Genomic DNA, 10,988 nt, shown 5'->3' on the forward strand with positions numbered 1-10,988 from the left:
GTGTTAGGTTGGCTTCCAACTTCATTCTTTCGCACGTGGACATCCAACTGCCCATTTGTTGAACGGACCAGTAATCTTTCCCCATTGAAGTGTCTTGTCCTTGTCAAAAATCTAATGACCACAAGATGTACGGGTTTATCCTAGACTCTCAGTATTATTCCTCTAATCTATGTGTTTATCCTTATGCTAGTATCCGCACCGTCTTGATTGCCGTGGCTGTGTAATTAGGGTTTTTATTTTTAAATAATCTCTACCCCCAACGTGGGGCTCAAACTCACAACCTTGAGGTCGAGAGTCGCATGCTTCCCCGACTGAGACAGCCAGGCACCCCTAGTTTTGAAATTAGCAAGTGCGAGTCCTTCCACATTGTTTTTCCTTTTCAAGAATGTTCTGGCTTTTTCTGGGTCCCCTCACATTTCTATATGAATTTTAGGATCAGCTTGTCGATTTTTTTTTTAAGATTTTATTTATTTATGTGACAGAGAGACAACTAGCGAGAGAGGGAACACAGCAGGGGAGTGGGAGAGGAAGAAGCAGACTCCCAGCGGAGGAGCCCGATGTGGGACTCGATCCCGGAACGCCGGGATCACGCCCTGAGCCGAAGGCAGACGCTTAACGACTGTGCTACCCAGGCGCCCCATCTTGTCGATTTTTTTAAAGGCAGCTGGAACTCTGACAGGTATCACATGGAATCTGTAGGTCAATTTGCAGTGTCCTGTCTTAACAATATTCAATCTTCCAGTTCATGAACATGGGATGTCTTTCCATTTTCTTAGGTCTTCTCAAATGTCTTCCAGCAGTAGTTTGTGGTTTTCAGTGTTCAAGTTCTTGCACTCCTCTTATTGATTTATTACTCAGTATTTTATTCTTTTAGATATTATCGTGAATGGAATTTTCCTAATTCCTAATTTTATCTTGGGATTGAACATTTCTAGCGTAATAAAATATAATGGAATTTTATATCTTGATCTTGTATCTCGCAACTTTGTTGAATTCATTTTTAGTTCCCATAGCCCTCCCGGGAGCTCCTTAGGATATTCTATATATAAGACAATGTCAACTGCAAATCTAGAGAGGTTTACCCATTCCTTTCAACTATGGGTGCTTTTCCTTTTGCTTGCCTAACTGTCCTGGCGAGAACCTCCTATAGTGTGTTAATAGAGATGGAGAGAGCAGATATCCTTGTCTTGTCCTGACCTGACGTTGACCTTGGGAGAAAGCATTTAGTCTTTCACTGTTCAATATGTTAGCTGTGGGTTTTCCATAGATGTCCCTTATCAAGTTGAGAATATTCCCTTCTATTCCTAGTTTGTTGAGTGCTTTTACCAGAAAAGGATATTAGATTTTGTCAAATACTTTTCTGCATCTATTGAGATAATCATATAATTTCTGTTTAGTCGGGGCGCCTGGGTGGCACAGCGGTTAAGCGTCTGCCTTCGGCTCAGGGCGTGATCCCGGTGTTATGGGATCGAGCCCCACATCAGGCTCCTCTGCTATGAGCCTGCTTCTTCCTCTCCCACTCCCCCTGCTTGTGTTCCCTCTCTCGCTGGCTGTCTCTCTCTCTGTCAAATAAATAAATAAAATCTTTAAAAAAAAATAAATAATTTCTGTTTAGTCTATTAATATGTTCTATGATGGTGACTAACCTTTGTATGTTGAACCAATGTTCCATTATTCCAGGATAAACTTTCCTTGCTCACAATATACAACTTTTTTCTATTTTGTTAGTATTTTCTTGAGGATGTTGCATCTACGTCCATATTGGTTCATAGTTTTCTTTCTGTTGGGATCTCTGTCTGGTTTTGGTATCGGTATTACTGACTCCATAGAATGAGTTGGAAAAAAATTTCCTCCTCTTCTATTTTTTGAATGAGTTTGTGAAGGACTGGTATTAATTCTTCTTTAAATGTCTGATAGAATCAACCAGTGAAGTTAGTTATCTGGGCCTGGGCTTCTCTTTGTGGGACATTTCAAAATTTCTCGCTTATCGGTGAGTCTCCGTCACTGCTATCGGGCCTATTCGGATTTCCTGTTTCTTCCTGAGTCAACTGTAGTTGCTTTTGTCTTTCTAAGAACTTGTCCGTTTCATCTGGGTTACCCACCTTGGCACAGACATTCACGGACTCCCTATCATCTTTTCATTTCTGTAGGGTCAGTTGTATTGTCCTTTTTTCATTCCTGATTTTAGCAATTAGAGTCTCCTCTCCTTTGACATGGCCCGACCACCCCTTTTACAGCTGCCACCTTCCTCCTAAACGGCACTCCCGAGTCCCTGTAATTACTCCCGGAGCGAGGTAATAATCACCTTCCACCCCATCATATACCGTGTTTAGTGTTTATGTTTGTCACCTGCCTCCCCCACCAGCATTAGCTCTATGGGAGCAAGCACCCTTTGTTCACAACTGTTCCCCCAGCACCGAGAGAGGGCCTGTAAATAGTTAAGTGTGCAAGCAGACTTAGGGGATGAACAAGGCTGCAGAGGAGCAAAAGAAACCAGAAAAATTGCCAAATAAATAAATAAATAATGACCTTGACGCTCTAGACATGCCCCGTTCAGTGCAGTGACCGCTGCCTACAACAGCCATCACGACCTGAGATGTGCCTGGTCCAGAAGGAGATGGGCTGTCAAGGGCACAACAGATTTCAAATATGTAATATTTTTAAAAATATAAAATAGCTTAACAATAATGTTTGCATTGATTTTGTGTTGAAATAATACTCTGGATACACTGAACTGAATACATCTATTTATTAAGCTTCCTTTCACCTGTTTCTGTTTACTTTAAGTAGAAGAAAAATTTTAATGACACGTGGGACTTAGACCTGCGTTTCTTCCGGACAGCCCTGTTCTAGACAGACAGGATCAGGTGTAACATGGCTGAGTGTACAGAAAAAGAAGGTCAATTCCACACCCACGGTCAAGTGAGGCTCCTACAGAGCCCAGGCAGGCGGAAGGAGCCTGGGCCTGGCCTCGGGTCTGTGTCTGCACTGCCTGCTGCAACCCCCCTGAGACCTCATCCCCCTCGTGTCTGACTCAGCGGGTATGGGGCGGGGTCCCCACTGTGCAGCCAGGGCTGGGAACCACTGCATCGGTCACCTCTTTGGCAGGTGCACTCCTCACTAGACCAGCGCTCTTTACCCAGAAAGCCCTTAACAGACAGCCTGGCATGGGGACGCCTGGGTGGCTCTGTCGGTTAGGCATCCGACTCTTGATCTCAGCTCAGGTCTTGATCTCAGGTTCATGAGTTCAAGCCCCATGTGGGGCTCCATGCTGGGTGTGGAGCCTACTTAGAAAAACAAACAAACAAAAACAGATGGCCTGGCTCAAACCAACAACTCTGAGAACCAGGCTGCACCTCAATATACAAGAACAGGACCCACATGAAGAACTTTATTAAGACATGGAAAGAACGGTGCAAATTCGTGGCATCAACTCTGCGGCAAGCCCCTCGGAGATGCCCGCCCTGCAGCCACACCTCACCAGGTAACAAGACAGGCAGCCACTCAAGCCAGGTGTGTGAGCGTCCCTGAGACCAGCAGCACCTCCCGCCTCCCCTCGCCTGCGAGGCCCCACCCCTCAAAGGGCACGTGTGTCACCTTGCAGGGAAGGAGCCGCAGCCTTTGAGGCTGCTCTGCTGGGCACCCACCACCTGCCTGGCTCGAAGCCCTGGAATTCTGTGCGGGCTGGGTGACGGAGAGGCAGGGGCTGCCCCTCAGCTCCTCGCTGGAAACGGGCCCCACCCCGGATGGGCTGGACCCCAAGGAGGGCGTCACATCAGGGGACCTGGTGACTCTCCTGCTTGAGGTCAAACCCACACCGGCTGCTCGTCAAGTGGGAAAGGTGGTGGCTCTGAAATTCGCCCCCCGCCCCCCGTAGAACAGTGCGGTTTATGCTTCCTCCATAAAATTTTCTTAAATCTTTGCCCAGCTATTGCCAATCTGTTCCAAAATTCAACAAATGCCTGTATCTGGCTTAACAAAGAACCGTAGCCTTAGTTATGTCGGGATCGTTATGTCGGAGCGAAAGAATGACGTGCGGCGGGAGCAGAGCCACTGGCCAGGCTAGCGACCCTCCACACCAGGGGACAAGGGGTCCCGGGGCTTGGTAGCGAGTCCTGCCACTCTAACATACAAGGATGTTTTTATTTTAAATAGATTCAGACTTTTATATGAATAAAATATACATTTCTATGTAATATGCCAATATGATAATTTTTGGAAAACCAAGTTGATACATAATGCATTTTTATGTTTCTACACTAACGAAGTGACTCGCAGCTGTGAAAGATGCTTTAAAAATCAGATTCCATTTTTGTGGGAGAGAAAGAGGGAATTAAATTTTTTGAAAATATATTTGAAATCTCCAGAAAGGCCACGTTTCCTGCCTTGAACCAGGGAGGTGGCCTCAGAGACCAGAGGGAGGAACAGAACGTGTCCAAGGAGCAGACAGCGTTCACGTCACCTCCTCCCGGTCGGTCCCGTTCAGCACCTGTTCAACCCAGCAGGGTCAACACGGACTCTCAAGGGAGCGATGTCTTTTTAGGTGGAAGAAAAAAAAATCTCTCTCCCTTAGATGAGATAAAAGAGGGGAGAAATATGGTCTTGGGGTCTTTCGGAAGGAGGTCTCTGTGCCCGGCCAAGAACAGTCGATGCCTATCCTCCTTCCTGCACCGCGATCACGCCCTCCGAGAAAGCCCAGGAGCCCCGATATCACACACAGGCCCTCTCATCCCCCATCATGCTTATCGGAGGACGGAGGACGGGTCCCATCTTTGGTGTAAAAACTACAGCCAGCACACCCCTGTGCATCTAGGGGCACGGACGGGCCCTGAGCTGTAAGAAAACATTCGGACTGGAGGCATCGGTGTGAACAGATAGGGGCAAAAAACTGCAGAATCACGTATGTGATGATTCCATCTGTGTTTTAAAAATCAGATACATATGCGACCGCACTGTTCGCGTGTACATGAGCACGTGTGCTCTTACACCGATGCTAGACCGCCCGGGCTCCTCCGGGCTGAGGAAACTGAGTGTCCAAGAGTCACTTTTACTGCACACACATGTGTATTTACTTCTCTTTATAACATGAGATTGTCCTTGCACTTTAATTAATGCAATAAAATTTCAAGCCTTGCTGGTCCAAACAGGGGTAGAGTGTTGGTTGTCGTGGAAGGACGACCAAAGGAAACGAGGCTTTTACAGAAAGGAACCAGGGGCTGGAGAAGCACAGCGGGCTTGGTGAGCAGCCTGCCGAGGACAGGCGGGTCACGAAAACCCGAGGGTCAGAGTCGACCACAAGAAGGCCGTGAATCAGCGGGTGGAAAGAAGAGAGTACGGGTATGAGCTGCCGTGAGGAGCGGAAGGCAGACTCCGGAGCCCATCGCCCAAATTCGAATCCGGGTCCACGTGGCCTTGGCCCCAGATGGAGCTTCTCGGCACCTCCGTCCACCTGTGCCGTGAACTGGGAACGGTCACAGTGCAGATTTCACGGATGAAGCGTGCTGATGTAATAAGCACCACTTAACTGTCGGGACCGTTACCAGGAGAGAAAGAGTGCAGGTAGCAAGCGCGAGGTATATTCTTAGCTCCCGGCAAAGTAGGTTATGGTATAAAAATACTGCTCAATAGTAACTAAAGGAGCGTCCTCTTCATGTGCATCCTGCTGCAGCCTCGGCGTGTGTGACTTCTTCCCTAAACACCCTCCACTAAGGATGGGGCGCCAGCTCTGGGGCCAGTTTGCTCACCCTTCCCTCCAATGTGCAGTCCCGCGCGTCTCACCCTGGTGCCAAAGGGGCCTGCACCCCACCCATAGCCTAATGGGGTCTGCCCACGTGTCAGAGGGGCCCGAGGGCTAGGGCCAGCCAAAAGCAGGGCGAGGGAGGGGTAGGGGTGGGGGCGGGGGCGGGGGGGTGGATCTGGGGGAGCAGCCGGGGCAGAAGGCAGCGCTGGCATAACGCTCTGGGGCGGGAAGCGCTCGCTGGAGGGGGCGAGAGAGCAAACAGCTGACTCCTCCTCCACCCAGCCCTCTCTTCCTTCCCTGGCAACCTGGCTTCGCAGCTCAGGAGACTCAACCATCAATTTGCTCTGAATATCCTGTTTATCTAGTAACTCCCTAGCAGGTCACTCGCTGGCTGAGAGAAAGGGCCATCGCCAGCGAGGGCTCACGCCCCAAGACAGGGCCTGCTCTGGTCTGACCGGCCTATACGGGCTGCAGTCAAGGACACACCAAGGTCAGCTCTGGGCCTGGCAAAGTTTAGGGGGAGCTGGGAGGGTTGGGGTGCCCTGGACTGGAGGCCGGGCCTCCTCGCTGCTGGGACATACGGCCCATCCTTCCTGAGCCCTGGTTCTGGGTCTGTAAAATGGGGCTGGAGCGCGGCTTCCTGGTCAACTCGAATCAAGTGACATGCACTTTAGAGGTGGTTACAATGGGGCCACCTTACCCCCAGGGGAAGCGTCCAGAACCCATGAAACCCGACCCCTTGGGCGCTGCTGTGTTCTGGAGAGATCACCCAACTTTTAAAGGAGATTACCCCCCCAAAGTGGCAGGTTCGGAGCTGGAACACAAAGACCTCTCCCTACCCAACGGACTCTCCAACCGCTGAGGTCTGCCAGTTCCGAAGGGCAGCGAGCCGGGAGGGGCTGGACGCACACGCAGACACGGACCCGGCCAGCAACCCCACCGCCCGGGACCAACCCTACAGAAGCCCTCGCCGCGAGCTCGCCGTGGGCCTGGAGAGAGCAACCTAGGCCTCCATCCGGAAGGGGGCGGCTACAACGTGCCTCAGGCCAGCAGCCCCGGGGCCATCAACGCGACAGGTGCGCTTGGCATGGAGCTGAGTGGAAACACGGATCAGAACAGTTCTGGAAAGTTAAAACAAAACACCCCAGAGAATCCTACACGTTCCTTAGTTTCGGGTGCTTCTATCTGTGTGCAAATGAAGCAAAAAGTCTGGACGGATAAACTGCAAATACGTGACAGTGGTTGGAGGAGAAAGCTTCCTTAGCGCTTTTTCCAGCTTTACGGGGATGTAATCGACACACAACCTTGAGTACACGGTGTACAGCGCGATGGTCCGACACCTGTGCGCGCATCACGGGATGACCCCCCACCGCGGTTAATACGCCCGCCATCTCATGGAGTCACTGCCGCGAGCACGTACGCGCCCAGTGTATGTGCGCATGTGTGTGCGTGCGTGCGCGTGCAGTATGTCTGTGCATGTGTGTGCGTGCACGCAATGCGTGCGCGCGCCTCCGCACGCGCGCGCCATGAGAATTTTTAAGACCTCTCTTAGCGGATTTCAAGTACACGACGTGGTACCGTTCCCCAGAATCACCGTGCTGTACGTCAGACCTCCAGAACTTACTCGGAATTACTTAAAATGTAGTTGTGATGCTTTCTTGTAATTAAAAAAAAAAAAAAAAAAAAAAAAAAAACTAAAAACCAAAANTAATTTTTTTTAGTTTTTTTTTATAAAAAAAAAAAAAAAAAAAAAAAAAAGAACTTAAAGCCAAAGGACAAGAGTAAGAGTTTTCAATTCTTGGTAGAAGAGATCCAAGTGTTCTTTTATTACTCCTGGAATTTTTTCTCAATTCTTAAAATCTGTCCGCCATAAAAACGATTAAAACCGCATGGCTGGACAGTCGACGCTACACCAAGAGCTTCGCTACCCTGCTGGGTGCCTGTCTGGGGACCTCCAGCTCCAGGTGGCTCTTGACCCAGGACGTGGGCCTCCCGGCGGGGTTTCAAGAGTCCTGGCCTGGAGTCCCTGCCCCTCCTAGGCCAGGAAGGGCACAGCCCCGGAGAACAACCCCTCTTGGCCCTCAGATCCTGCTACCCGGGCCCCCAGGGAAGGATTCTGAGCGGGGCAGGGAGGGGAGAAGTGGTGGCCACGTCACACGGGCAGCTGTGGGCCCGTGGCCCGGCCCTTCCCGGGCACAGAGCTCAGCGTCCTCTGACTGGTGCCAGGGGCTGCAGCTTTAAATAAACTCGGACGCATGCACCTGGGGCCAGGGCAGCAACACCCACTGCCTTGGGCAGGCGCTGTCAACAAGCGGCAAGCAGGCACCATGGCCACCTGGACCCCAGCCCTGGGCAGAGGTGCTGGCCTTCTGCTCCCTGCCTCACCGCAGCTCACCCTACACTTGCTCGGCCTCCCCTACCCAGGATACCCCAGCAGGGCTGCGACAGGCCCCCGGGGCCCTCTGTGGGCCCGCCGCCTGGGGGGCTCCACAAAGGAACGCCGGGCCGAGCCCGAAAGCCTCCTCGCACAAGACGGTGGGCCCCAGGGTCCTGGGGTGTGTTCCCTTCCCCTTCCAGGCCCCTGCCCATCCCGAGGGCTAGGGCTCCTCACCCACTCACACTCCCGGCCCTGGCTCCACAGCACAGCCGGCAGCCACGTGGCTCCCTTCTCGAAGCTGCTCCTGCTCTTGCTGCCAGGAAGGAGACTGGCCTCCACCGCGAGGTCCCCTCTTGGCACCTCCCCAGGGCCGCCGAGACCTCCACTCCCCGGTGTGGGTGGCAGGGACCAGGATTAACAGTTGCTGCTGAAACCGGAGGCCGGGAGTTGGGTGGATCACCCTGTGTCGTGCGGGACCCACAGAAGCTCACAGAAAAGTGTAGAGGTGTCAGCGGAGGTGGCAGCTTGAGGGAAGGGGCGCCTGCGTTAGGGTCTGCGTGCTCCTGGGCAAGCAGAAAAACGACAAGAAGGTCCCTTAGAGAGGGTGACTTCCTCCCGTGGCCACTCTCTGCCTGGGAGAACTACCTCCCTCTGAGGACCCCCAGCCCACTGACCCTTCCAGCTTCTTCCAAGCTGTGTTCAGGGCCTCAGGGGTACTCACGATGGGTGTGCTGGACCCTTCCCATCCCTCTGCTCAGCTCTCCAGGCCTGCCCGCCTCTGGGCCAGGCCCCCAAACAGCACCCACCGGATGGAAGGGAGTCTCTGGGCCTCCAAGTCACAGCCTTGCCCCCCACCCCAGGCCAGGGGATTCCTCCACTCCGCCCAGCTCCCCAGCCCTCAGACCCGACACACATCCTCCCCCACATCCAGGGAGAACGGGGGAATCAGCACAGCCCCTCACTCCTCCCAGATCAGTACCCCACCATTACCAACCATCGGCACCCCTCACCAACACAAGCACTACCATAAACGCTTCCTAGAAAAGGAAAAATAAGGCTCCGCCGCTGGATGTGTAAGAGGAAACCTCGCCAGCGCCCCCACCACGCGGGAGGGCTGGAGGAGGGTGGAGGACGACGGGCTCTGGCCGCGCCAGGCTGGAGCCCGGAGACTCAGGAGTTCTGGAGCCCGACCGAGGGATGCTAGGTGCAGCCACCCTGATCCACCCCGGGCCAGAGAGCAGCCTCTGACGGACTCGGAGTCCAGGCGCCCCACACCGCGCGTGTTGCAGACCAGAGCCCAGGGGCCACCTGTTCCCCAGGGGTGAGGCCCTACCTGCACAGGGCCTTCAAAGTCCCTCCCCATTTTACCCCCCACCCTCCCCGAGGCGCGTCAATAACTCTCCGAAATCCACCCTCCACCCCCCACCCCCCGCCTACTTCGATGACCCTGAAATCAGGAGCCCATCCAGCTCCCCACCTCACCCCCTCATCTCCACCCCAGGGACCTGCCAAGCTTCCTGACCTCAGCCCTCAGCTCTCCTGACTCGTGTTTCCAGAAGAATCTGGGGGAAAATCCTCCAAAAACCCTGATTCCAAGGGGGACCCGCAGCAGAGGCTGTTCCCACGCGGCCAGGAGCGCAGCGGACACCCCCCGCGCGGATGGAGCCACGCGGAGGAGCAGGCGCCGAGCAGGTCCCGCCGCCCCCGCGCCTGGCCGCTGGGGTGGGGGTGGGGACAGCGCAGCCCGCGCCAGGAGGGACCCTCAGGCCAGAGCCGCCCCCTCCCCCGCGCTCTAGGCCCCACGGCCGCCCCCGCGCGCCGCTCCTCTCTGACCTCCCGCCGCCAAATGCGTCACGTCTGCCCTGCGCTCCGGGGACACCTGCTGCCGCCCCCGCGGCGCCGAACCCCGCGCCCCGAGTCCCGGCCTTTGGCCGAGCGGCCGCGCTGAACAGGGCCGGGCAGAGCTGCGCGCGCCGAGGTCCGGCAGCCTGGCCCAGGGCCCGGGGGTCGGGGCCGCGCGGGGCCGTGCGCTTCGGGCCCCGAGCCGGGAGGAGCCGGGGGCGCGCGGGGCCGCAGTGCGCCCGGAGCCAGCGGAGCGGAGGGTCCTGGTCTCCGGGGTCCCAGCCCTCCGCGAGCGGCACCCTCCCGGGTCCCCGCCCGGCCCGCACGCGCCGCGGCTCTTACTTGCCAATATCCTCGTAGAGCTGGTACTCGTCGGTGAAGCGGGTGCAGGTCACCGTGGTGGCCATGGCGGCGACAGACGGGCTCGGCGTGCGCTCTGCTGCGCTCGGGCGGCGGCGACTCCGGCTCCCGCTCGCGGGCACGGCGGCGACACGGGCGCGGGCGCGGGCGACACCTCTGCTCGCGGCGCCGGGCGGGGGCCGGGCTGGGCTGCGCCGGGCGGCGAGCGCACGCGAGATCTGCGCGCTCCGTCCCCGCCAGGAGCGCGCCGCACACCTACGCGCGGGGAACGCGGGCGCGGCTCTCGCCGCCGCCGCCGCCGCCGCCGCGCCCGCCGCCCCTGCACGCGCCCTGCACGCGCCCTGCACCCGCACCACTCCCGCGCCCTGCACACGCACCCGCACCGCTCCCGCACCCCTACCCTGCACCCGCACACGCGCCCTCGCCCTGCACACGCACCCACACCGCTCCCGCACATGCACACGCACCCGTACCCTGCACCAACACACAGGCTGGTCACATCACCTGCACCGCTCCCGCACAGGTGCCCTGCACCCAGGTCCTCTCCCTGCACACGCTGCGCCCGGACACGAGCACACACACGGGCACCACAAGCCACCCAAGTCAATTTCTCTATTCCCTGCTGGAGACCCCCTTGAGCACACACAGGGGACCGCACACAATGAGCCC

The 10,988-nt window shown here is 55.7% G+C and overlaps 1 protein-coding gene across 7 annotated transcripts in view; it reads right to left on the reverse strand.

The window, feature by feature from the left end:
- Positions 1-10,444, reverse strand: part of CAMK2B (calcium/calmodulin dependent protein kinase II beta) — an 82,577-nt gene extending 72,133 nt beyond the window's left edge. For all 7 annotated transcript variants that reach the window (XM_040644463.1, XM_040644461.1, XM_040644459.1 and 4 more), the window contains exon 1: positions 10,302-10,444. In XM_040644463.1, the coding sequence (XP_040500397.1) occupies positions 10,302-10,366 (65 nt within the window). In that variant the 5' untranslated portion in view covers positions 10,367-10,444. The remainder of the gene's footprint in view (positions 1-10,301) is intronic.
- Positions 10,445-10,988: the final 544 nt, after the last annotated feature.

The sequence above is a fragment of the Ursus maritimus genome, unplaced genomic scaffold (assembly GCF_017311325.1).
Source record: "Ursus maritimus isolate PB19 unplaced genomic scaffold, ASM1731132v1 scaffold_3, whole genome shotgun sequence".
Classification (NCBI taxonomy): Eukaryota; Metazoa; Chordata; class Mammalia; order Carnivora; family Ursidae; genus Ursus; species Ursus maritimus.